This window comes from Arxiozyma heterogenica (genome assembly GCF_036370985.1).
Source record: "Arxiozyma heterogenica strain weizmannii chromosome Unknown scaffold_9, whole genome shotgun sequence".
NCBI classification, from domain to species: domain Eukaryota; kingdom Fungi; phylum Ascomycota; class Saccharomycetes; order Saccharomycetales; family Saccharomycetaceae; genus Arxiozyma; species Arxiozyma heterogenica.
The window spans coordinates 44,779-71,780 of record NW_027042662.1 but is presented as its reverse complement, the minus strand read 5'-3'; the positions used below and the strand labels follow the sequence as shown (position 1 = coordinate 71,780).

General features: G+C 30.2%; 13 protein-coding genes across 13 annotated transcripts; 6 read left to right on the top strand and 7 right to left on the bottom strand.

The window, feature by feature from the left end:
• Window positions 1-210: 210 nt before the first annotated feature.
• TIM10 (protein transporter TIM10) lies at window positions 211-492 on the top strand (the record flags this gene model as incomplete). Its single annotated transcript, XM_064861526.1, has 1 exon — window positions 211-492. The coding sequence occupies one exon, from the start codon at window positions 211-213 to the stop codon at window positions 490-492; it is 282 nt and encodes a 93-aa protein (XP_064716481.1).
• An 834-nt stretch (window positions 493-1,326) lies between these two features.
• Window positions 1,327-2,736, top strand: GPA1 (guanine nucleotide-binding protein subunit alpha; the record flags this gene model as incomplete). The annotated part of the gene is made up of 1 exon (XM_064861525.1): window positions 1,327-2,736. The coding sequence occupies one exon, from the start codon at window positions 1,327-1,329 to the stop codon at window positions 2,734-2,736; it is 1,410 nt and encodes a 469-aa protein (XP_064716480.1).
• Window positions 2,737-3,048: 312 nt separating this feature from the next.
• Window positions 3,049-4,437, bottom strand: AVO2 (Avo2p; the record flags this gene model as incomplete). The annotated part of the gene is made up of 1 exon (XM_064861524.1): window positions 3,049-4,437. One exon carries the CDS (start codon window positions 4,435-4,437, stop codon window positions 3,049-3,051), a length of 1,389 nt encoding a protein of 462 aa, XP_064716479.1.
• Window positions 4,438-4,991: 554 nt separating this feature from the next.
• UBX4 (Ubx4p) lies at window positions 4,992-6,359 on the top strand (the record flags this gene model as incomplete). The annotated part of the gene is made up of 1 exon (XM_064861523.1): window positions 4,992-6,359. The coding sequence occupies one exon, from the start codon at window positions 4,992-4,994 to the stop codon at window positions 6,357-6,359; it is 1,368 nt and encodes a 455-aa protein (XP_064716478.1).
• Window positions 6,360-6,525: 166 nt separating this feature from the next.
• On the bottom strand, window positions 6,526-9,372 carry SOV1 (Sov1p; the record flags this gene model as incomplete). Its single annotated transcript, XM_064861522.1, has 1 exon — window positions 6,526-9,372. One exon carries the CDS (start codon window positions 9,370-9,372, stop codon window positions 6,526-6,528), a length of 2,847 nt encoding a protein of 948 aa, XP_064716477.1.
• A 1,438-nt stretch (window positions 9,373-10,810) lies between these two features.
• On the top strand, window positions 10,811-12,604 carry PWA37_005062 (uncharacterized protein; the record flags this gene model as incomplete). The annotated part of the gene is made up of 1 exon (XM_064861521.1): window positions 10,811-12,604. One exon carries the CDS (start codon window positions 10,811-10,813, stop codon window positions 12,602-12,604), a length of 1,794 nt encoding a protein of 597 aa, XP_064716476.1.
• A 171-nt stretch (window positions 12,605-12,775) lies between these two features.
• On the bottom strand, window positions 12,776-14,236 carry KAR5 (Kar5p; the record flags this gene model as incomplete). The annotated part of the gene is made up of 1 exon (XM_064861520.1): window positions 12,776-14,236. One exon carries the CDS (start codon window positions 14,234-14,236, stop codon window positions 12,776-12,778), a length of 1,461 nt encoding a protein of 486 aa, XP_064716475.1.
• A 425-nt stretch (window positions 14,237-14,661) lies between these two features.
• AEP1 (Aep1p) lies at window positions 14,662-16,110 on the bottom strand (the record flags this gene model as incomplete). The annotated part of the gene is made up of 1 exon (XM_064861519.1): window positions 14,662-16,110. One exon carries the CDS (start codon window positions 16,108-16,110, stop codon window positions 14,662-14,664), a length of 1,449 nt encoding a protein of 482 aa, XP_064716474.1.
• A 349-nt stretch (window positions 16,111-16,459) lies between these two features.
• On the bottom strand, window positions 16,460-17,290 carry RIM9 (Rim9p; the record flags this gene model as incomplete). Its single annotated transcript, XM_064861518.1, has 1 exon — window positions 16,460-17,290. The coding sequence occupies one exon, from the start codon at window positions 17,288-17,290 to the stop codon at window positions 16,460-16,462; it is 831 nt and encodes a 276-aa protein (XP_064716473.1).
• A 753-nt stretch (window positions 17,291-18,043) lies between these two features.
• Window positions 18,044-19,372, top strand: ARG7 (glutamate N-acetyltransferase; the record flags this gene model as incomplete). The annotated part of the gene is made up of 1 exon (XM_064861517.1): window positions 18,044-19,372. The coding sequence occupies one exon, from the start codon at window positions 18,044-18,046 to the stop codon at window positions 19,370-19,372; it is 1,329 nt and encodes a 442-aa protein (XP_064716472.1).
• A 445-nt stretch (window positions 19,373-19,817) lies between these two features.
• On the bottom strand, window positions 19,818-21,926 carry RNA14 (cleavage polyadenylation factor subunit RNA14; the record flags this gene model as incomplete). Its single annotated transcript, XM_064861516.1, has 1 exon — window positions 19,818-21,926. One exon carries the CDS (start codon window positions 21,924-21,926, stop codon window positions 19,818-19,820), a length of 2,109 nt encoding a protein of 702 aa, XP_064716471.1.
• Window positions 21,927-22,570: 644 nt separating this feature from the next.
• Window positions 22,571-23,617, top strand: SAM37 (SAM complex subunit SAM37; the record flags this gene model as incomplete). Its single annotated transcript, XM_064861515.1, has 1 exon — window positions 22,571-23,617. One exon carries the CDS (start codon window positions 22,571-22,573, stop codon window positions 23,615-23,617), a length of 1,047 nt encoding a protein of 348 aa, XP_064716470.1.
• Window positions 23,618-23,942: 325 nt separating this feature from the next.
• Window positions 23,943-25,901, bottom strand: FET3 (ferroxidase FET3; the record flags this gene model as incomplete). Its single annotated transcript, XM_064861514.1, has 1 exon — window positions 23,943-25,901. The coding sequence occupies one exon, from the start codon at window positions 25,899-25,901 to the stop codon at window positions 23,943-23,945; it is 1,959 nt and encodes a 652-aa protein (XP_064716469.1).
• Window positions 25,902-27,002: the final 1,101 nt, after the last annotated feature.

Genomic DNA, 27,002 nt, shown 5'->3' with positions numbered 1-27,002 from the left:
AATAACTGCTGTACCATTATCGGGTTGTTTTGTTCTTTCCTGTTTGGCTTTTGCTTTGCTTTGTGATACAGCTTATCTCAATACTTTATAATAGTCTATTGGCTTTTATAATCACGATTTGACAATATATACAAATAAGTTTTATTGATATCCAATTATAAAATAAATAGCACTAAATAAGTACTAATAAAAAAGTAATAACAAGGAAAAATGTCATTTTTAGGATTTGGAAATTCTCAACCACAACTAACTTCTGAACAAAAAATTGCTGCTGCAGAAACTGAATTAGATTTGGTCACTGATATGTTCAACAAACTTGTTGACAATTGTTATAAGAAATGCATTTCTACAAATTACACAGACGGCTCTTTAAATACCAATGAGTCTACTTGTTTAGATAGATGTGTGGCCAAATATTTCGAAACTAATGTTAAAGTAGGAGAAAATATGCAAAAGATGGGGCAAACATTTAATGCTGCAGGTAAATTTTAATGATGAAATTTGTTCAATTTTTTTTTTCTTGTTCTAATTTTATGATTCTACTTTCTTTTTGTATTCATACACTTTCTATGATATGATGGTTTTATGATATACAGATGGTCTAGAAATGACATATATTGTTGTTTAAATTTCATTTTGTCTCCATTTGTTCGTATTGAGATTGCATAGATATTGAGTCACTACTATACATGTGTCTTTAATACTTACATTCATTCTGTTCATGTACATAGCTTCTGATATTAATATATTTACATCTAAATGTATATATATGTACCTATGATTCGATATATTTTGTGACTCTATCTTCAGAGTTTAATTATCACTTATTCGTGATAAGTTACATGACATCAGAGATCATGTTTAATGGATATTATAAGCTATGGTATGCCTAGTTAGTAATGCTTGTAGTCTTAGTTCTCTTTCTTCCCCTCCTCTCCTTTTCTATTAGTGGTTTGGATCTGATACTTTCACATATCCAAAACAGGAAATTTCATGACCTCAAAACAGGTGTCACAAATTCTTTGAAGGTAAAAAAAATTATCTTCCTTGTTTCAAATTGCCAACTTGCAGTAATTATATACTACTTTCAATAACGTTTTAATTATTTATCAAGTAGTTGATGGTCCTAAAGAGACATTTTCTTCCTTAACTTTTTCTTTATTTAATGTTTATGTTTTTGAAAAATGGGTTTTTTTGTCTGGCCAGGAAATAATTTTGGATTAAAAGTCATGCCTGGTTCTTGATTAGAGAACCTGTATATAGATAGATATAGATGATTAGAAATAATATTATTAATAGTATTAGTATTAGTGGTTAAATTTTGGAATGGGATGTATAGCAAGTACATCAAATAATGAATTTGGTCAAGAGGAAAATGACCCATTTCTCCAATTCAAAAAAGCAAACGATGCAATTGAACAAGAATTATATCTGGAGAAACAAAGAAAAAAAAATGAAATTAAACTGTTACTACTGGGTGCTGGGGAGTCTGGTAAATCTACAGTATTAAAACAATTAAAGCTCTTACATCAAGGTGGGTTCACACATAGGGAACGAAGACAATACAGTCAGGTTATCTGGGCTGATGCCATTGAATCCATGAAAATTCTTATAATTCAGGCAAGAAAATTGAATATTCCGTTAGATTGCGATGACCCAGAGAAAAATGAAGATTTGTTTAAGGCTAAGACTGTTATATTGAATACCAATACGTTACAACTAATTGATGCAAATTTGGCGGGTGGCTCTAATTTTCTAAATGATTATGTACTTAAGTATTCTGAAAGGTTTGAAACAAAACGAAGGATTCAATCAACAGGGAAAGTACAAACATTTGATATAAATCCCTCATCAGATGGTGTTGATGTGATAGATGTAAACGAAATTAACGAAACTTTATCAAAGGACAATAATTTGGATTCAAATAATGGATTGATTATTGGAAGTTTACAAAGCATTAATAATAGTAATAATAATAATAATATCAGGTCAAACTCTTCAAAAAATTTGGAACCAAAAGTTTATACGAATGAGGATATAGCAAATGCTATTGCTAAATTATGGAAAAATGATAAGGGGATTAAACAATGTTTCAATCGCTCTAATGAATTTCAACTTGAATCCTCTGCTGCATACTATTTCGATAATATTATAAAATTTGCTGCCAAGGATTATACATGTTCGGATACAGATATTTTGATGGGTAGAATAAAGACCACAGGTATCACGGAAAATTTATTCAACATAGGTTCAACAAAATTTAAAGTGTTAGATGCAGGTGGCCAACGTTCTGAGAGAAAAAAATGGATACATAGTTTTCAAAATATTACTGCGGTAATATTTGTTCTAGCAACAAGTGAATACGATCAAATGTTGTTTGAAGATGAAAGAGTAAACAGAATGCATGAGTCAATTATGTTATTTGACACTTTGTTAAATTCAAAGTGGTTTCGAAACGTTCCATTCATCTTATTTTTAAATAAAATAGATTTATTTGAACAAAAAGTGAAACGTGCTCCAATAAGAAAATATTTCCCAGATTATCAAGGTCGTATGGGTGATGCAGAAACAGGTTTACAATATTTTGAAAAGCTCTTCTTAAGTCTGAATTGTTCTAATAAGCCGATATATGTTAAGAGAACCTGTGCTACAGATTCTCAAACAATGAAATTCGTTTTAAGTGCAGTGACTGATATGATTATTCAACAAAATATGAAGAGAAGCGGGTTACTATGATAACTTGAATTCATATTCTTTCTAATATATAAGTCTCGGTATATATAAATATATTTCTATATATATAATGTACAGAGCTAAGAAGTATATGTCTATTTTCTTCAAGTTTTATATCAATTCATAGTAATTGTGCTATTCATAATGATATAAAAATAAATGCTCAAATAGTAAATGCAAAAGGTTATTACAATAAATATTTTTTGTCATGTATATGCTTTTTATTATTGCTTGATGTCGTAGTCGAAGATAAGATGAGAAGTGGATCGGGAACAAATAATACTCATAAATGTGTTCATTTTCAATAGGTTTTTTTCAGCTATCTAATCCATCTTTGTCTCGAACTCTAGCTATAGGAACATTCAGAAGTGATAATCTGTTTTTCGTTTTGGAACGACCTTGGGTCAGTCTTGTTATAGGTTTCTTCTTTTTCTTATTTTCTGTTTTCTCTTCACTCAAATTATCAAGGATATATTTGTTTCTTTGAATGGTATCATTACTAAAAGTTCTACCTATAGGAGTAACTATACTTGTTTCTGAATGTGATGCATTATCTGGTTCTTTTTTAGGGGATACACTATGAATGCTACAACTTGTGTTGGTTTCCATAGTTATATTTGTGATTGTATGTTTTAAATTAATAGTCTTACTATTACTGTTAAAACTAGCAGCAGATATATTGCTTATGCTATCATTATGCTGGGATTTATTATCGATTGGGTTGGAAATAGTGCTAGAATAACTTTCCTCAATTGACTCACCACGTGAGTCAATTCCCTTTAATGGTGAAGGTGATGTTCTATTCGAGTCTGATGATTTTCTTGAAGATGAAAAGTTTATATTTTCTTTTTTAGAGAGAGTAGAGAAGGAGGTCTTTCTACTTGTAGATATATTTGGTAATTTACTTAGAGGAGAACTTAGTTGCCCCGTATTTGACAAAGTTGCAGGAGTAAATACATTTAGTAATGGTGAAATTGCCTCATCAAAAACACCTTTGGATTCAACAATGGGTGTACGAAAACTTGGAAAACTTGTCTTTCGAAAATTTGCAGATTGAATTACATTTGGGGTATTTGATGATACTATTGATTTATAGTTTCTTTTTAATTTGGAATATATTTTCGCAAAGTCAAAGGTTTCAGCTACTTCTTCTGGTTTCCATCCATAATTATCAGATATTTGATCTGCAACTAGAATGAAATCTTGATACCCTTCTTGAAATAGTAACTTAAGACATTCAATAGAACTATATTCTAGACAGATATGTAAAGGAGTTTCACCTTGGTCGTCTCGTAATGTAAGATTAGCACCAACACCGAGCAGCAGACTTAAACAACGAAAGTTGTCAGTAATACATGCAATATGGGCTGGAGTTCGACCTTTATCTCCCCGTTTATTAATGAATTGAGGGAAATGTTGTAAAAGGAGGTGTGTAGTTTGTTCATGACCATTTATCAATGCTAAATGGACACAGGTGTTCCCCTTGAATGTATACAACTCCTCATTGAGATCATGTCCTAATTGAATCAAGTATACACATATCAAATATCGTCCATAATATGAAGCGTAATGTAAGGAACTCCAGCCGTTGGTAGGATCTGTATTAGTTAGCAGTTCTGGGTACCTTCTTAATAATCGTTTTACAATCAACAAGTTACCATTAATAATAGCCTCCCTTAATCGTATTGAAGTTTCACCTAACATCGGCCTTTATATTAAGAACACAGAAAACAGAAGTTACTCTTTCTTTATCTTCTTAGGCATAAATTGAACAGCAACTTTTTTGTAATAAGTTAAAGAGTTAAGAAATTTTGTATTTGATCACTCTTCAATGTCCTTAGTTTAATTTGTCACTCTTATATTTGCAGTATTATCTCTATTTCCAATAGCACTTCTGATTTCAATGCACTAATGTTGAAATCATACATATATCTCTATGTATGTATGGTGGTGTGTGTTTAGGTTTGTATGTATGTTTTTTACTCTTGAAATCATGTTCTCATTGTTTGATATATTTTCACCCATCTGATAACCTTTAACTTTTCACTAATTTTTGTAGAATATCTTTTGATCCATTTGTTTTATGATGAGATGTGATAAAAATTTCGTAGTTGATATAGATACATATCTGGATATATGTTTACATCTATATATATATTGTCATTTATTTATAAATAGGAAGAGACTACCAACAGTAACGTTCAATATATTTATTGTCCCCCTTTTTAATAATTGTAGATATATTTTTAAGTGGCAAAATGTCTACAGTTACTGTCAATTATCAATTCAAAGCTTATAAAGTAAAAGTAACTCCAAGCACGAATTTAAATGATATTTTAAGACAAAGTTTAAATCACTTTAAATTGGACCGAGATTCCAATCAAAATGGATCTGTTTGTAGATGGGTCTTTTTATATAAGGGGAAAGAAATGACTATGGATTTACCATGGAGATTAATGAATCTACCTGCTGGTTGTAAATTAGATTTGATAAATATTCAAGATAATACTAATGTTATTAATAATAAAAGTACCAATACGTGTGAATACAAAGATGGATCGTCTGATCGTCTTTCTTCTTCTTCTTCATCTGTTGGTAATAACCTAATCAAAATGCGATTTCAAGTAAGTGGTCGTGAGAGTGTTGTTCAACAGATCAACCCAATGGATTCTATTACAAATACTTTTAAGGATATAGGTGAGAAAAAGAATTGGGACGAGCTTTGTTCAAATGATATTTTGCAAAAATTGAAGTTCAGAGTTATGTCATCAGTGTATGATTACTCTATGTTCAACGGTAAAAGTTTTCATGATTTAGGGGTAAGTAAATCAATTTCTGTCAATATTGAGATCCCCTCTCATCTGGATTCTGAATCCAAATTAAAGATGAACAAACATGTGACCACATGTACAGATACCCCGCAGGAAGAAACTAGGAAAGAGATCAACATTAAACATGAAATACATAAACCAACGGTGTATTTGCCATCATCTGATAAATTAACAATAGAGGCGGATACTAACTACAATGATGATATTTATGAGTTATCTATAGAACATGCAAAAATGTATCAGAATATGTTGCTAAAACAAACTGGTAATCTTGGTGGACCATTAATGACTAAAAGGTTAAGAGAAGAAAAAATGAAACAAATAAGGGAAATGAATAGACAAAATATTAAAGAATGTTTAATGCGAATTAAATTGCCCGATCGTAGTTATTTAGAGATTGCATTTAAACCAAATGAAACTATGAGAAATGTTTATGAAGAAATCTCCAAAAATTTTTTAAATAGTCAAGTGAAATTTAATTTGTATCAGACTCATCCACATGTACTGTTACCGTGTAATGATCAATTATTAGTGGATGATTTGAAGTTCAGATCGAAGAATGTTATAGTATTAGAATTAGAAGATCCAACAAAGAAAGGCCTGCTTTTGAAGGATACTTTATTAGCTAATGCTAAATCTATTGTAGAGACATTGGAAGGAAATTCTGATTTGGAGATGAAACATTTAAACTTAGAATCAACAAATCCAACTAACAACGACATATCTACTCAAGAAACTAAACCAAAGAAATCTCTGAGGGGAATTCCAAAGTGGTTAAAACTAAGTAAAAAGTAATATATAAGACTTATGTAAAGATGTTATTATTATTATACATTTACTATCACAGATAAGTAGTATATACTATATACTATAATGTTTTTTATAAAAAAAAACTTAAAAAGAAAAGTCTCTTTTGATATTACTAAGAGGTTACTAACTACTTATATTGCAATATTGTTCTTTATTTACAAGATTGGATAATATCTTCTGGGAAGAAATCTATAAGATTTAATCTTCGGTAAGCCCTTTTAACTCTTACAAATTCTTTATCATATTGGTTTTGATACTTCATTAGTAATAGAATATTACCTAGTAAACTAGTCAAATTTTTATCACTATCATTTGGTTGAAATATTGGATTATTTTTATCATATTCCAAACTTTTAGCTTCTTTTTTGGCTTGTTGTTTTGCTTCAAGAAATGACATATTCTTATTTTTTCGTAAAAGACGTTTGGTTTCAGTCGCAATAAATTCTTTTTTGATTCCAATTGAAATTTTAGAAAAAAATTCTTTATCTAATTCTATATTAAAAACATGAATTAATTGAGTTATAATAGCAGGGATTGATGTCCAATCTCTGGATTTCATGAAAGTTGCTAAAATTAGTTGAGAAAACCTTAAATTTGGGAGAACGTTGTCTCTATTAACCATATTATCAAATAATGTCAGCAAATCAACTTCAGGTTTAATCAATGTTTTTTTTTGCAAAGAATTATGATAAAGTTTCCAGTTTTTTATATTTGTTTGATTTCCAGTAGTAATTAGTTCTAACGATTCATGCTTATAGAACTGAAAATAAATTTTCCATATTTCAAAGTATAATTTTTGTCTCAAAAATGGTGTCATTGATTTGATGTCACTTATCTCAGCTGATGATATTTCTGACTTTAGATATTGACTTGATTTCAAAGTTTTGTTGATAATTTGGAAGCAACGGTTATAATCTCTGTTTTCTCTATAAAAGATAAGTAATTTAGTGATAAAAGATGATGTATATTGAAATCCAAAAGCATTGACTTTATCAGTGATTTCTATGATTTTTTTCTCCTTTTGTTTCCATACCTTTGGTTTATGATGTTTAGTTCTTTTATTAGTATAATATTTAATCATTGTTGTATAATGATTAATATCAATTGGAGGATATTTTCCCTGATGTTGTAATGCAAAATCTTTATCTGTACGTACTTTTTCCATTAATCGTATTAATTTATTTGCCTTTAATAAATTTCCACAGGATAAAAATGATTTTAATAGAACATTAAAATATTGAGATAATTTGATTTTATTATTGCTGCTATCCTCTATGTTGTGCAGCTGGTTGTTATTTGAAGCTAATAATTTTTCTAAAAAATTTTCTAGATTTATTGGCAATCTATAATTTGTCACTAAACCATCTAAGCTATCAAACAATAGCATATCTATTACTACATTTTTTTCTTTGAGATACTTGGAAGTTAGTTGATTAAATACATCCTCAAAGTTCGCTAAATTGTGAAGATTGGAAGGAGTCTCATTAATTTTTGGTAAAATTGATTTAATACAATTGAAATCCTTTAACAGATTTAGTTTAGTCTTGATTAAAATCATATGCCATATTGACGGATCAATATCCCTTAATGATAATATTTTGTTTAGAAATGGTCCTATAAGGTCTAAATGTTTATTATAAAGCAAAGAATTTATCACGGAAATAATATCATCATATGAGATTGGGACGATTTTATTTAAATATGAGTTAGCTTCATTTTCATTCTCAAAATTTATATCAGGTTGGTTTTCAAAACTTTTGCTTTGGTTTTGTATTCCATACATTTGAATATTTTCAATAAATCTATTTAATAAAAATTGTAATTTATTACTCTTAGAGGAATAAATCTTAGAATATTTTTTAATTGCAAATTTGAGTACCTTTGGTGATAAGTAAGTATTTGGAGTTGACCTGGTGTCATTGGTATTGTGATCATAGTGATGATCCATTTCATATAATAATTTTTGGAAAGTACGTAGATTGTTATTAACCAGAGATAACATCATTCCCATTTCCATCCACCATCTTTCTTTAATATTATCCTTCATTGTCTTAAACAATTTAAAACCATATTTATAATAACCAAATTTAATTAATGTGTTTATAAAAAAGGATTCATTAACCGGATCCATTCTAATTTTTCCATTGGAATATAACAGGGAAGCGGAAAGGAAAACACCTCTGTCCTTCCATATTTGATCAGGTATTGTTTTCGACATTTCAAAAATGTTGATTAGCTGATCAATGGATATATATTGATTCCATTGAATAGTGTTGTTAATTCTTAATTCATTAAGTATATGAAACAAAGACTGTAAATGAGACAAATATGGGTATTCTAAATCAAAATTTTTATCAAAGAGATTATTTAGTACAAAAGTTTCAATGTCTTCTTGTGGATCTGAATCCTTATTAACTAAATTCTTGTCATTTGTTTCAGTCAAAATATTATCTAAACGAGATTGGATAAGATTAATTGGTCCGAATTGGATCAATCTTTTCACTTCCATATCAGATTCCTCAATTAAATATTCAATAACATATTTGAAGAGTAATATGTTATTATTGTCCATTGTCTGTTGTTTTTTATTTAGAAAAGTTCTGAACTTATTTAAATGAGTGGTGGTCCTTTTAAAACTCATTACATTAAGTTTTTGAAGATAAGTACAAACCAATTCAATATTAGATTTTAAATTCATTGGTACTTTAATTAAATTTAGTTTCTGCAAAGTTTCTGTAATATCATTCTCGGATTTCCCATATAGATATACTTGATCTCTTTCATCAGGATCATTTTTTAGTGTGCCGTCATTTTGGGTACCTAAATTAACAGAAGCTTGATCTGTACGATTGGCGGTGTGAAGATGGATTTTTCTAAATAAATTTAGCTGGGTAGGTTTCTTACTAAAATTGGTCCAAGGAACAATTGGTATATCTCTCACTAGTGGAATAATATGTCTGGCTGCATGCTTGTATGGTGTAAGATTCCTTGGTAACATTGATTTGGAATATTATATGTTAAACCACATACCTATATGAATGGCAAAAGAAAAAAAAAAGAATAACGACAGGAAGAAATTGTGAGAATGAAAGCAGGTGGAATTTGAAACTACCTAAATTATGTGTCAATCATCCTTACAATCTAGTCTTATTTAATGTATGTAACATAATCAATAATGTCTAAATTATATTTCGCCAGATCTGCAGGCAGTTCGTTTTAGTTGTACCTTCAAGAACACTCAACTTCAACTACAACCCTAACAAAACTTTGGAAAGTGTTAAAGTAAAAAAAAGCAAAATGACCAAATAAGTAAGGTTTGCAAAACTTTTCATTTTTTTATCGTTTCTTTACATTTTTTCCTTTAGGGTTGAGGTACTTGAATTTAGTAATTCCGCGTTTGCTACAACACGGTATTGTGTTTCCCAAATAGGAAAAAGAAAAACAAAAAATAAATAAAAAATTTTTCATTTTTTGTTTGTGCATATTCGACTTTTTAAAAAAAAATTTTACATAGTGAATGAAAGTGTATAAATACGAGGTAGATGAGAGAAGATGCTTTCCTCTTCAAACCTTTCCTCGCATTCTTTGTGTGTTCCGCTCGCTAATTATCTAATTTCCATATCGCAAACTGTAGAACATCGCCGGACCCGTGTAATTTAAATTGGTATCGGGATGTTCATGTTTGATTCTTTCTTTTTTGGAGGTGTTTCGCTGTGAAGAGACGTTTCTATTAACGATTGTTGCATGATGACACGATTGTTTTATATTATGCAGTGTATTTTTAGATTGTGTATGATATTATTTCTTCAAAGTCTTCTTTGAGAAGTGGTTGATTAATGATGAGAACATTTTATATTTTTAACAGTTATCCCTGTCTGAATGAATTAGTATATGCTATAAAAAAATTCATGTGTCGACAACTTATAATCTGACAATTTATGACCACTTCTCTTCTTAACATTGCCACTTTTATGCCTTCCTCTGTTTTCTTATCTTTGACTAAAGTTAGTAAGTCTTAGTTTGTTACTTTGTGCCCCTTTCCCTGATGTTGATTTTGTAATATGATTATTAGTAGTTTTATTGCAGTTTATTGTTTCTCTTGAGGCTTCTTGAAAAGTTGATAAGCTTGTGAGGTGACAGTTACAGATCGTGGCAGTGTAAAGAGGGGTATTGCATGAGTGGCTGATACCAGTGTTAATTGTGTCTTATTGTTGATGTATAATTCTTTTTTATTGAGCAATAATACGACTATCCATGTGGTTTTAAAGGGAATGGGGAAGGGTTAGAAGTAAAAGATCAAGTAAAAAAAAATTATAAAACTGAAAGAAAATAGCACTATACCCAGGCTGTTTTAACTTATTGTATTAATAGTCACATTGTTATCCTTATATTTGGTAATTGATATTTATATGTGCAGCAGATCAGGGCATTAAACTATGGAAGTGTATTTAAGATTAAAATCAGAAAATGTTGACGCAGATCAAACTCATATAAATGATGATAAACCCCATGAAAAAGCATTTAACGATAAAACTATCACCTTCCATTCAAATATAGGGATAGGTAAATTGAATTCATTACCGGATGAGACGTTCCGATTCGATAAGATTTTTAATAACTATTCGTCACAAAGTGTTATTGCTTCTTATTTCATACCATTGATTGAACAGGATTTGATGAATGGTATCAATTGTTCTCTTATAACATATGGGTCAGATAACACTGGGAAAACATATACACTATTTGGCAGAGATGGACTTCATCTAGGTCTGATACCGAGGTTATTAACAAGATTGTTCAAGACAAAAAATAAGAATGAAAGTAGATATAAGGAATTAGGTGCAGATTATACTGTATTCTTCAGAATCTCTGCATTGGACTTGTTGGACAATAGCAATATAATTAAAGATCTATTATCAAACAAAGAGTATCATTTAACTCTGCATAATGATCATGTGGATGGCTCATATAACGGAATATGGTCAGAAAATATCAGAAGGTTGTACTGTGATACTTTAGAACAAGTGTTAACCTTCCTTAAACAGATATTGAATTTTTCTCAAGGGGATACTGCCATAAGATTAGAATTGCAGCAAACATTTATGTCAAAAAACATGGTAACTAAAAGTAATCTAATAATTTTTGATTTGAAAAACTTTGATAAGCGAAACAATCTACATGAAAATCTTATTAATATGTTAACAGGGAAAAGCCATCATTATACTGCTAACAATTTAAATAAATTGCTGTATTATCCAATATTTAGCAATTTCAATACAAGGTTTATATTGACTTGTTCTTTGTCACCTGTATTACAAAATGAGACTTTGAAAACTTTGCAGCTTACAAAATACCTTACAAATATTGTTAAAAATTATATTGTACCAAATAAGATATGGATCTCCCCAGAAAATAAACTTGACAATTTATCAAGTGTAAATGAAATAAAAAATGAAAATTATGAGAAGCAAGTGGAATTAATTAAAGATACTATGAGATTATTCGAACCAAAAAAAGATAATTATATTAATATTAAAAGGCGGGAGATTGAAAAGACCATTTTAGATAATTCAATTTTGGAGATTGAATGGAAAAAATTAATAACCAAAAATAATAATGTTTACAAAGAAAATAGTTTCCATGGTAATAATGATGAGAATGAGAATGAATCAATCGAAATACTTATAGATAAAATTAATACACTTTTTGATTATAAGTTACAACTTGTTACATGTATTGATAATAATAGGCAATTGCATCGAGAGAGAAATAATGGGGAGAGGATCAAAACAGAATTTGATACAATCAATTCAAAGTTATTGGATGTTATTAATCAGCAAGAAATAAAGATTCAAGATTATCTGAATGAGAATATGATTTATAAAAAGCAACTGGACCATTTAAAAGCATTATATTCAAATAATAATGAAAAAATAAGATTCTTGGAGAATGAAATTCTCAAAAATAAACAAGAACAACAATCACACTATTTAAGGGAAAGTCACAGTACGATAGCGTCATCTGTCTTAACAGAAAATTCACAGTTTCTATTTCTACAAAATTCTGGTTTAACATTAACTTCTACAGTATCATTAACTGAGTCAACATCATCAGTTTCAGAAGTTTCTGCGACATTATCCACGACAGCAGCACAATCTTCAGTTGAAATCAAAAATAATGACTATTTATCACAAGTAGGTTTTCATTTAAATATAATAAAACCAAAATAATTTGATAGATATTTACCTATGAAGAGAAAGGACCCGAAAAAAAAGAAGGCCTAGCTATAGATAACCATATAAGCATTTGTCACATACATCAAAATTTTATTTATTAGAGTTAATAGTTTATAGTCAGTTATAAAAAACTGCCGTTGTTAATTGCTTTCTTTACTTGTTTTGTTAATTTGGATTATTTATCATGGTGAATCTATATATAGAACTTATGCCACTTAATTTATATCCAAGTTGATTCCCTAATAGAATTCCAAACAGAATAACTATAAACCTATTTATTTTCAAAATTGAAATTTTTAACCTTAGTATTTTAAGCAGTGGTAAAAAAACGACAAAAATAGTAAAACCTCTACAATTGTTGAAAATTGTAAATACGACTTTGAAACAACATTCAAACACTGTATATATTTTAAGGAAAACTTTCACTATTTTGCAAATTTTATTCTCCACGAAATCTATCTTTTCAATGGTTATTTCTAATTTGTTAGATATCATTTTGAAATTATCCTTAATTAATTCATTCCAATACTGTATATCTTTATTAAGAATTTTGGTCAGTGATAACCATTCGTTAATTATTTGATTACTAATATTTGCTAGCTCTGTTCGAACATGATTCTCTAAATTTTTGATTTGAAATTGATTTAAACTCTCCATATTATCATTTAAATTTATAATACTGGTTTTTAAATTATCAAGGTAAATATTAATATTTTCTTGTTCTTTTAGTCTAAAATCTCTCTCAGCTTGTAAAGCTGTCTCCATTTCATTCCAAAGGCTCAATTCTCCACGTCTTCGATTTTCCAAGTCAAGCAAAAAGTTTTCATCTACAACATCATTTTTAAGTTGATTAATGAATTTTTGGAGAATCATTACTGATTTTTTAATTTCTTCATCTTTTCTTGATATATACAATTGAACCTCATCCTTATTTTTTAACAAACTTGTCTGCATCTTTTGTAGTATAAAGTTCATAGATGCATTAAAGTTGTCAACTTGATTTAATGTGTGATTAAATTTAACTGTTAAATTATTTAAATTATAAGAGATGATTTTATCAACCTCATCCATATTTGTTTTGAACACAGTCCCCCAATTCTCATTTAGCTGATTAACAAATTTAGTAATGTTCATAAACGTTTTTATTATTTGCTCCCTTTGAAACATTGAACCATGTGTAATACACATCATTGGTAAATTTTGATAATAGCCATTATATGTGGTCCACCATTTATTTGATGTTTCTAATTCTAACATACAAGCCATCATATCTTCAGTGCTTTCTGTATGTGAACATTCTTCAGGGATTTGCGCTAAACCAGATGCTTCGAATTGACAAAGAGAAAGTCTGACTGCAGTTTCCATTTTAATTGAATCAGTTACAGTTTCTATACCCTCTAATAAACACTGTGGTAGAAATATTTGTAAAGCAGATTTGACACAGGATCTCTGTAACATAGGAAATAATTCCTCTAACAAACTTTTATCATCAAATATTTGCTTTATTTGTTTCTCTAGGACTTGGTCAGATAAAATTAGACCAAATCCAAGATTACTAGAAGTCTCACCTAATGTGGTAACATAATATAAACTTAATGCTAGGTGGAGTAAAACAAGATACACCATGTTTCATAGTTCCCTGTTGCCAATATCTTAAGGGCATTGATATTTCTGTTATCAAAAAAACCTACACACAAATAGCTTAGCATTAATAATAAATTCAATGCTAACCACAACATGATACTATTGAATGTGGATATTCCTATATATATATGTGTGTGTATGTATCTGCAATAAGTTAGCAGTATCCAAATACCATTTTTGTTATGTAGTTAATCTTCAAACATCTTTGAAACATATTTTGATAGCATCTAATGCAACATGTTATTTACAAGTTATTTATTAACATATAGTTAATACACATATATACCTAAATATCTATTATCTTCATGATAACACCAGACCATTTTTTTTATTTTCAAAGAAATTTCAACAACAGTAAATCGCTTATCTTTAATCAATGCGTTTTTTTCCCTAATGTTATATTAGTTTTATTTGATGGTTGAAGAAAGTTTAAATAGTTTTGTAAATTTCTTTTTCTCTAGGGAATCATTAGGAGGAAATTCGTTAATAATCTCTTTTAGAATTCCTGAATCCTTTTGTAATCCTTTATTTTGGTTTAATATATAAGCTATCATTGAATAATTGCCATTTGACCCCATCAATATAAGTATTTTATTTAAGGGATCAACAGGAATCTGTCCTTTATAGATTACATTGAAACAATTGTATAGATGAATAGTCTCCACAGAACCCATAATTGATTTATCCCATTGACATACAACCTCGTATTGCTTAATAATTAAGTCTGTTAAAGTTTCAAAATATTGCAAACTGTTATCTTGTTTCATTATAATATTTAGGATGTTTCTTAATTCATTAAAGCTACCACATAGTGGTAAAATAAAACGAATCAATTCAATAGTAGGGTATTGTTCAATTAAAATTCTGAAATCAGATAAATATATCAATTTTTGTAATTTGGAATCTTTGAAGCTTAAAGTTTGTGTTTTTTTATTTAATAAATTTAGATAACAATGTAGAAGTTCATTTGATGGCCTTATATGTCTGCTAGAAAGCAACAAACCGATCAAAAATTTACATTCTATCAAATTTTGAGTTTTAAATAGATGATACTGCAACATTTGATGAATAACTGCATCATTAAATGGTGATAATGTATCCTGAAAATTGAATTTAATGGATATGTTCTTTAATAAATTATGGAACTCGTTATCAAAGAACTCAATCTTTGGATAGTTTGATAATTTATTAATCGAGATTAAAATTTTTAAAATGATATTTTCAATATCGGGGAAATAATCTAATTTATTATTTAGATGTAATTTAAGTGATCCAAGAATTAAGTTTAATTTATCAATAGAATCGGAATATTCGTTCAATAAGAAAATGTAGATATTTTCTGCAAAGATACCTGACTGATTATTCAGGAGAAAATAATCAATTAATGAATTCAAAGTTACAGGATCTTTAGTAATTAAGGTTTCATTCTTGAACAGCTCAATGATTTCGTTTAATTGTGGATATTTCTCTTTATTAATGAAACTTGTCGGCATAGTGTCATCTTTATTTGTACTAAAATTTTTTAATTTACTCTTTGAAGATTCCACATTAACTTCTTTATCATACTTTTGCAACCATTTGATAACCTCCTTTTTATTTGAAAGATTAATAGAGTTTAATTGTAAAGTTTGCTTCATATTTGAAAGATCTTCTGTAAAAATTGGAAATATTTTAGACCCATTTGCTAATGAAGTTTTTCTTTCAGAGAAACATAGAGAAAATTGTTCCATTGGCGATAATTTGAAAAATGGATGAGCCAACCCATTCTTAAGATTAGATGTAGTATAAAAACGAGTATTAATCAGTTTGGAAAAAGAATGACAACTCCTTAAAACCGGTACCATATTTCTCTTCATTTTATAATTTTTCTTTAACTGTTTATAATACTTTTATTCTACAAGAAATATCTGTTGACTAATCAACCACCAATATTTACATGGACACACACCCATACACACCCATACATACATATATATTTATACATTACAGAATTATAAACAGATATATGTATACTCGACTTTTTGAACACTCTTAGAACTTTGTAGGTTTGGATGATTCGCAAAGTTTGATCTCGAGCTTTTTTTCACGTGGCTCATTGCAGACTAAAAAAAAAGGAAATAAAAACATGCAGAATATTTTCCATGCAAATACGTATATAACAGATAATCTAACTCTAGTTTTAGATAATTGTATGTATTGTTATATTTACCCCTCCACAATCCGATGATACGTTATGTCTGGCTCTCTTAATTCATCTTCTAGTGCTAGCGTTCGAATCCTTGGATCGTTGTTAGAAATATCACTGGTAAACAGCATCATTGGATCAGATTCCACTATATGCATCATCTCAATGCTCTCTTGGTAGGTTCTTGATTCTATATCTCTCCTTTTATTGTTAACTTCGATCTGATTTATACTTACCACACTATCCTCCTCATTTAGTACTGTATAGTTTCTTATTTCCACACTTCTACGATACGACCATATGGCAGAACCGCAAAACGCAGAAGTGATTGCTACCACCAACATTAACCATCCTGGCCAATCCAACCATATTCGAAACAACAATATGTCTACTAGCCAGCTCAACAGAGCAAAAAGAAACATCGCTATCATTACTAAAGTAAATAACAACAAAAAAAGAGGCGACTCTTGCAATGGTGATATCATAGCTATCACTATCATAGACCATAGAATTATACTCAATCCAAAGGATATAATGTGGAATAATAACAGCTTGGATACTGAATATTTAGAATCTGAAGGTAATAATAATTTTTGAATGGATGATTCTGTGGTTGTTTCGTTATATCCTATTTGCGTCCCAGTGCACTGCCTTTGAGGCTGTTTCACACACCACCCAAGAACACCATACTCATACTTTGAATTATGTGCTAATCTAATAGTAGACACTGGAACCGAACACACTGGAAAACTTTGAACAGCGGTCATAGCAGTAATTAGAACAAATTGCAATAACAAAGCTGTTTTGATATGTATATTGAGTATGACAAACCCATTGTTAGATCGAGACATGATTTGTCCCTGTAACTATAAACAAAATAAAGCCAGTTCTTTCTCTTTTATTCCCAAACAAAATAAAATAAGGTACAAAATAATCAAACAACTACTACAATTAGATAAAAAAAACCGTGTTATACAATTACTAATGTAACAATCATTCTAATGTATCAACATAAATAACACATAGAACAAACAAACAAACAAACAAATAATGAACCAAACCACCACCGCAACAACGTTATGGATCCCCAAAATCCTTAGTCTTTATACTCTTCAAAAAGAATCATAAATCACACAACTAATGAGGTGGATTACTGTTTTCTTAGCCCTTTTCACTCGTCTTGTGCTTATGTCTATGTTTGTATCTTCATTTGTATCAATCTCTTTTATATATGTTGTGCTTATGTGTCAAACAAAAATTTATGCTTCAAACGGAAGAGTCACAGCGTGGTAGCGCCTGTTTGGCTGTACAAAAATTTTTTTTCCCCTCCAAAATTGCTTTCGAGAAAAATTTGTCTTCTGTAAACAAAAATCAAAGCATCCCAGAAATGAAATTAAGTTAGTCATCATCTGTCAGATGTATATGTCTCTGCCAAACCAATAATTACACCTCTTATAAAATAACATGTAGTCAAATATTCACTATCTCACAGGGTACTTGAGTAATTCACTTTGAGTTTTATTTTTCCTGTCTTCTACGAAGTAAAAGCAATCGCTATAAAAAAAAATAATAGAGTCAACTTTTCATTGCTGTCTATAAAAAAGATGAGAGTAACTGCTGCTTTATTGCAAAACACTGCTAAAATGATTGATAAATATGCTCTCTATGTCCCTAAAGAAGGTGTTTTCCCTCAAAAGTTTAAAGTGGCCTCTATTGCCAGTGGTGTCAAAAAAAATAATGCTTTAGATCTTGGTATTATTGTCAACACAAACAAATCGCATTTATCTTCTGCTGCTGCTGTATTCACCACAAACAAATTCAAAGCTGCTCCTGTGTTAACTTCTAAACAAGTGTTTGAAGCCACTCGTGGAAAAGGTATTAATGCCATTGTGGTAAATTCTGGTTGTGCCAACTCTGTTACTGGAGATATTGGGTTGGCTGATGCAAATGAAATGATTAGTCTTGTAAACAATCATATGGGTGGAACACCTAATTCCACTTTAGTGATGTCCACAGGTGTTATTGGTCAAAGACTGCAAATGAACAAGATTACTGACGGTATTAATACAATGTTCAATGAGAATAGATTCAATAATGACTTCCAATCTTGGTTAAATATTGCAAAATCTATTTGTACTACTGATACTTTCCCAAAACTTGTTACTTCTAAATTTACATTACCTGATGGTAAAGAATACACTTTGACAGGTATGACTAAAGGTGCTGGTATGATCTGTCCCAATATGGCTACTCTATTAGGTTATATTGTCACTGATTTACCAATTGAAAGTAAAGCTTTGCAAAAAATGTTAAAGTATGCTACTGATCGTTCCTTCAACTGTATCTCTGTTGATGGTGATATGAGTACAAATGACACAATCTGCATGATTGCCAATGGTGCCGTTGATACCGAAGAGATTACTGAACAATCTGATGCCTATCAAAAAGTCCAAGAACAAGTCACTGGATTTGCACAGAAGTTGGCTCAATTGGTGGTTCGTGATGGTGAAGGTTCCACTAAATTTGTCACTGTCAACGTTAGAAACTCTTTGACTTTTAAAGATGCCAAGATTATCGCAGAGTCAATCTCTAACTCAATGTTGGTCAAAACTGCCTTATATGGTCAAGATGCTAATTGGGGTAGAATCTTATGTGCCATCGGTTATGCTAAATTAGATAATCTTAAATCTTTAGATGAAAATAAGATTAATGTTAGTTTTGTGGCCACTGATAACTCCAAACCACGTGAATTGAAACTTGTTGTCAATGGTGTACCACAATTAGATATAGATGAAGCTAGAGCCTCTGAATTATTAGCTTTAAATGATTTAGAAATTTTGGTTGATCTTGGTACTGGCACTGAATCTGCCCAATTCTGGACATGTGATTTATCTCATGAATACGTTACTATTAATGGTGATTATAGAACTTAATGAAAATAAAGATGAAAAAGAAAAAAGACATAATATATCTTAATGAATAAACCTAAAATATAACATAATGAAATAAACATCTTTTCTGTGCTTGATATATTTTAATGATTAATGTTTTTATATATATCTTTGCATATCTATGTATTTATTTATTTATTTATTTGAAAAACTCCCTAATATTTTATATGTAAGGAATTATAAAAGTACATACTATTATAACAATTATGGGAGCCGCGATTCGCATCTTACATAAAAGTATTTGTTTTATTTTTTTTACATACTATTCCAGCTTACTTGTATGTAATGATACTTTTTAAAAAAACTTTACGTATTCTGCATAATACTAGATTAATTGTCTATCTAAATTATCACTTTCATCTATACATTGCATATTATAATAAAATATATCATATTTTCATTATAATTATTACGGTCAATGACTTTATTAATGTTCAGGTATCTCTATTTGATTTACTAGAAAATCTATCAAGTTTTTTGGATCTAATAATGTATTCTTAAAATATTGACGTTTTGGTAACACTTTTAAGACATCAATAATTTCGTTAGGAATATGTGGACCATTATTTTGTCTTTTATTAAGATCAGTTTCTTGCTCAAATTCATCAACGGATGCTCTTCTTCTTTTCCTTATCTTGTTCACACTCTCTGAATAACCCTCTTTATTTGTTAGTGATCCTAATAATTTCAACTTTTCTTTATCCAAATCATAAAGATAAGTTAACTCCAATCTTTTAATATAATTTTCATTTTGAATCCTATATCTATCTGTAAACAATTCAATAAGATTTTCATTTGGATATTTAGATAAGAACCTTTTCTCCAAAGCATACACGTTATTCAAATTACCAAACTTAGATTCATAACCAATCATTCTTTTGAATATCTGCTTCACATGGTCGTTATCTTCCACTTTATCTAATGATGTCTCAAATAACTGCTTTACTTGCGCGTCTTTATTGATTAAGATTAGAAAATCCATATACTTAATAATATACTCGCCATCATTTTGGAAATATTTCAAACCTAACTCCAAGACTTTACATGCGGTCTTATGATCATTTTGATTCTGGAATTCCAAATACGCATTTTCAATGTAAATGTGATGTGTTAATTGATTCTTCAATTTACGACATTTACTAAAAACAGCTCTTGCAGCTGAAAGACCAGAGAGTCTCTTCATTGTATTCATATATATGCAATAAATAAATGTTAATTGTTTTTTAATCTTATTTAAATGAGAATTTTTATTTGACATGACATCAACGAGATCGGTATTCCCTATATGGTCAGAATCATGGGCCTGATTCTGAATTAATTGTAACAATCTGTTTTGTTTTAACAAGAAATCAATTGCAGATTCATAACATTTTTTGATCTGTTCCACATTATTCTCCAATTCATAACATTCTGTCAGTTTGAACACTAAAGTCGGAGAAGACGGATTAGCTTGAATAGAAATGTTTAAAATCCTGATTCTTTTCATTAAATCAGTCTCTGGGATATACATTACATAATTATACCACACCTCTGGTGTGAAAATCATATATTGAATACTTTGTTGATAAACATACATCAATCTTTCATTTAAGTTTTCTTCAGATAATGTCAACTTGTTCTCTTTTTCCCACTCAATCCATCTTGACCATAGCTGGATTTGTTCTGATTGAGAACTTTTTTTGTCAGAATCAGTAGTAAATTGATCTATTTGTGGAATATTATTTTTATTACATGTATTGATATTAACGGGAGATACACGCCTTAACCCAGTAGTCAGATTTGACCATTCTTGATACAAGGAACGGGCCTTCATATAATCTGCAGACAACTCGCCAATAAATTTTCTTGCTGTCAAATTATTAATCTCTTGTTCCCACTTAATATATTTATTCCACATAGTTTCTAAGTTATCGAAGGGAATAACAAGCATCTTCTTATATAATCTTCTGATCATATCCACTTTTTGCTGTTCCTCCCACTTATTCATAGGTTTCCATGCCTCTAAAAAAGTTAGATAATCGTTCCAAAAGGGTGAAGAATGTGGTTCAAATATTGCACACTTGTTCATTACCATATCGAAAGCTTGAATAATGATCGAACGTGCCTCTTGTCCACCAGTAATCAAGTTATTCTTTCGACGAACATAATCTAAATATGTCATCCAAAGTGAAAGATCGTTGTTTATTATATCACTCCCAGAAAGACACTGAGCTAGCAATTTCTCAACATACACAAATTCATCTCTTAATAAATTACCTTTCAATTGAATAACCCATAATGGAGAATATAAGGGGAATCTCTCATGCAATTTATTATATACCTCTTGGCCCTTTTCAAATTGGTCTGTGCTTTCATAGTGCCTAATCAAATCAATATAACCGAGAATATCTAGTGGATTTGCCTCTATTTTATCCTTAAGAATCATTTCTGTATTATTCAACTTTCCATCTGCGGAATCGTTTCCCAAAGTGTTAGAGTTAGAGCGGTTTGTTGCAAGGATAGGAGGTTCCAAAGATGTTTCATTAGAGACAGACATCTTCTTTTATTCTTCTATTTATTAATTTTTTTTTCTTTTCTTTTTGTAATTATGTTTTCTTGTCTCGACACACTCCTTTAATAAAAAATGCAAAAAGAAGACAAAACAATATGGAGTATGACCGCACTCGTATTATTTGTTTTTAAATAACTCTCACACTGAGAGACAAACTATTTGTAAACTCACTCTACTCTATGTTATATGGTGTTTTGTCTGTAATGTGCATCTCTTTGCTTCCCCTCCTTTATCTCTCTCTCTCTTCTTTTATTTCTTGCAGTTTCTTTTCACTTGAATTTCCCTCCAAAAATTTTACCCTCACAGATGGGTGTATGGGTGCAACGAAAAAAAAAAAAGAAAAAAAGAAAAAAAAGAAAGAAAGAAATTCATTTTAACAGACCAAGAGGGTAACCTGTCGCAAATGACAATCTTTCGAACTGCATGGAATAACTTAGTGCAATTAATATCTGAACTTGAGCCATTAGAGATGAAAACAATCGGTTTCAAACAAACAACTATTTTCATATGTCTGTGATTAATGTATCTGCTAACGATTGTGTTATGTTGTGTAGTGTTACGTTGTGCACTGTTACTCTAATGGCTATGTCTTTTTTTTTTTTTTTGAGAAAATCACAATAACTTGAATTATGACCAAATATACTTTCCATCTGTTTGGTATTGATGATACCCCAAGTTTGACATGTCCTGAGTCTGTATCCTTGTTTTGGATGCTAAATAGTCCTTATTGCAAACATTTATACAGGCAGATTGAAATTGTTTTTTCCAACAATACTGATTTGAGTCCAACAAATACTCTACCCTTATTAATTGTATCCTCTCCCTCTTCATCTAAGAAGAATGAAACTGAGAAACAGGTCTCCAGCTTTTACGCAGGTTTTGCAGATATTCTTCAATATTTGCTCACAGTTAAGTTAATCAAAGATACAAGACACTTTTTAAATGATAACCAAGACGTTTCTTTCACTCTGGATTTCCTCGCTGCTTTGCAATTTCTGTGTCGTGATTTTAAGTGTATGACATTGTATCAATTGTACCTAAACAAAACTAATTACACTGAATTTACCAGAAAACAGTTTTCCAAATTGTTCTATTGGCCTGCATGGTATACAGCTCCCTTAAAAATACGATCAAATGTTCAATATATGTGTGACCAGACTCTACAACTGGAATGCCTTCCTATAGATGACAATGAAACTGAGGAAGGTCTGGAAAACGGAAATACTAATAGTACACATAACGATGTGACAGATTCTCATTCTTTGCCTCATGAAGTAGTTAATTCTCAATCCTTACGTCTCTCTCTATCTCATAAAAAAAATAAGTTGCAAGATTTAAAGTCTTGGAAACATCATATTCAATATTGCAATAAATTGGTAGAAATGATTGATGATTGGTGTACTTTTGATACCACTATATCGGATCCTTTACGCATTTTGGAACTTTATCTTTTGGCAAACTTGTACATACAATTTACGTTACCAAATGGTGCAAACATTATCACACACTTGAAGCAGAGTAAAGGTGATGAGTGGGTCTCCAAAATTGACAATATGATCCGTACTTACTCATCAATAGAAAACAAATTATCAATAAGAAAACCTTCTTTCACAGAACAAGGAAATATGATCATGTCCGTATATCACAAATTGAAATACTATTCAAATTACATATAATAAAGCTGTATATAATCATGTATTTAAATTAAAACAATGATAACAAAAAAATCTAGAAACTAATATTAATGTTACTGATAAATACACGATTGTAAAATTGATTATTTGATATTTGTCATATATATTTTCAAATGAAAAATGAAAAAAAAAAATTAAAAGAAAAAGATAACTATACCAAAATTATAGATACACATATATACGTAATAATAAAGATGGATATAAAATCCAAACATAACTGATACAAGAAAAGGTTATGTATATTAATGCGATTGTTAAACTATTTTCTCCTCCTTTTCAAAACCATTCAAATTCTTGTTGACTAAACTTAGTATTTCTTTCTTAACATATTACCAAACTTATCAAGTAGATTTTCCGATTCCTGGGTTTGGTTCTCCGTACCTTCTTTTTTCCAGTCATCGTCATCAAATTGTTTGGCTTCATCACCACCTTTTAAACTTAAAAAGTCTAAACTGTTAGTATTTTCACTATCAATACCCAAAGACACAGGTTTAGAATCTAGATCCATCATACCATAAACAACGATGGTAGCGATACCTAAAACACCTGCTAAACATGAAAATGTCATTGCAATAATCCCTTTTTTTGTAAAACCACTTGGAATAAATTTAGGTTGAACAGATTCACCTCTCAAGTCATAAAAGTCTTCAGTATTACCGGCAGCATTACCTTTAGTAGAAATATTACTTCTTGCACATACCTCCAGATGGTTCTGGGTAATTTGCTGTGAGTAACTAGCCTGAATAGATAATGGATCTTCTACCAAAACAATAGCTAGCCCTTGTAAAAGATGCCATTCGATATGACAATGGAAAATCCAAACACCTGGGTTATTAGCTTTAAATCTGATAACGAAATTGGATTGTGGTCTAAGGAAGATGGTGTCTCGGGCCATTGGATATTGGGGGAAAGGAGCGTGATCATCCGGATCATAAGCATGTGGATCTTCGCCTACATCTGAATCATATGTTCTATCCCTAACAATAGTTTGAAACACATGACCGTGTAAATGGAATGGATGAACACCAGTATCAAGGTTGTTAACAACAATCTCCACGATTTCATCCTTTTCAAGAACAAATGTGTTTGTATTACTACCATAAACTATAGCATCTGTGGCATTATCTCCAGCCGATAAAGCGGTCATTAATGTTGGTACCTTCGGTTGCAAATAGGTAATATTATTAAAGAAGGCATAATTGACACCATCAATTAAGTTGTCCATTACAACATCCAAAGTGATCCGATGATCTGGATCTGGTAGTATCTCAGTTTCATTCATTGGTACTAAATAAAAATCATCTAAGAAGTCTAACGAATCAACAATATGTTCGTCTGGTTTAGCCAAAGAATCGTTATACATCATAAAGGAGGTACAATTCAATCTTAGATCTGATGGAATCGTATCTAACATTGTGTCATCAAACTTCTGCATAATGGCATAATTTCGTTCTGTTGAGTTCTTTGTATGAACTAACACGGAATATCTTTGTCCCACAGTGATATATAACCTTTCAGTTGTGTTAGGTTTCACATATTCACCATCAATTTGAACAACGGTCATCTCATGATCTTCAATCCAAAAATATTGGGAGACAAACCCACCAAAATTGCCGATTCTTAATAAGTAAGCGGTATCTGGTTTAACTGACCAAGTCAAATTCATTGTATTATTAATCAAAAGGTTTCTTGGGATTGGTTCAGCACCAGTTGGATTATAGACACTCATAAAATCGGGTAGAAGTTGGTCTACAGTTTTACTATACCAATCAGCTAAGGATAAAACGACTTCTTCATCGTAATCATATGGGTAATTTTTATTATTTTCACCATCATTAATAATAAACATACCTCTAAATCCATCTTCATACTGGCCTAGTGTATGAGAATGATACCAGTATGTCCCAACATTGCTGTCAACAGTGAAATTGAATAACATGGTATCACCTTGACTGATTGGACATGTAGTAACCATTGGAGGACCATCCATTTGGTTTGTATTGACCTGATGTAACCCATGAAAATGTAAAGAAGTCATAGTACTAGAGTCATTCAATCCGTTAGTCAAATAAATTTCAAGCCGGTCACCCTTATCAACTCTGATGTCGGGCCAGGGAAATTCACCGTTACATGTAATAACGGGTCTTGCACCCAACCCATCCACATCGGCAGATCCCCAAGCAGCTGTCCAATTGAAAACATGTGTCTTACTATAAATTCTAGAGAATAATGAAAGTAAAATCAGCAAAAACGTTACTTCAAACATAACTCTTGAAATAATTTTTTTATTATGAGTAGTATCAATGATTTAGTAATATCTAACCAGGTATCAAGTATTTATTTGATGAATTTGGCAGAATTAAGAGTTCTTACCAATAACTTGCTGTGTAATCGTTTCAAAGTAAATATAATAACATACAAATCTACTATATAGCCTTCTATGCTAAGTGCAATAAGTCTTTCCTTGCATAATATATTTGCTTGTAACCAATTCTAGAATAACTTGTACAAATATATATATATATCGTCTTCTACATGAAAGTTTTGTGAATAAAAGATATCCGTTTAAATCTTAGCATCTAAGTGAGGTGCAGTTCTGAAAAATTAAAGGCAGCATTGTCAGTAATAATGGTAACAGTAGTAGTAGAAATACCAAATAATGATGGATGAGGATGAGTGTAGACAGCTATATCAGACATTGAGGACAAGATATCCGTCCATAATAATAGTGAGAAAAAAAGAAAACAAAGAAAATAGAAGCAGAAATGAAGTGTTGAATTATTGTATTATATGGAATATATTATCAGATTGAAGGGTGCAATGAGCAAAAGAAAAGAAAAAAAGAGATATGATTGAATTATTCATTGAGTCTTGTTGATGTGAAAGTCGCACCTTGTTCTGTAAGAAGAATCCACAATTAGTTATATAGTTTTTCCTTTGCTCATATAATTTATCAACCAACCAACATAAACGGTTATGTTTTTCTCAATTTTTGACACAAATAATGTATAGGGGAAGAGCTGAAGAGATAAGATTTGTGAATTGAATGAACAATCTAATAAGGGTCTTCTGGAAGTATCACTATTAAATGACAATTATATTTGGGTGCACTTTGGGTGTAGTGCAAAATAATTTTTGTTTTATTTTTTTGTCGTTTTAAATATTCGTCTTTAACGATAGAAGGCGACTATTGTTTTTTTTGCAGTTTTCGATTGCATATTTTTCTGCAGGTTTCTCTATTGTTAATTTTAAAAAAAGTTGGCGAATGAAATGTTTCAATTTTGATGTGACAGGCAAAGATAGTTTGAAGTGAACAGTTATCAATATCTATTTTGTAAAACGACTGTTAGCAGAAACTTATTACCGT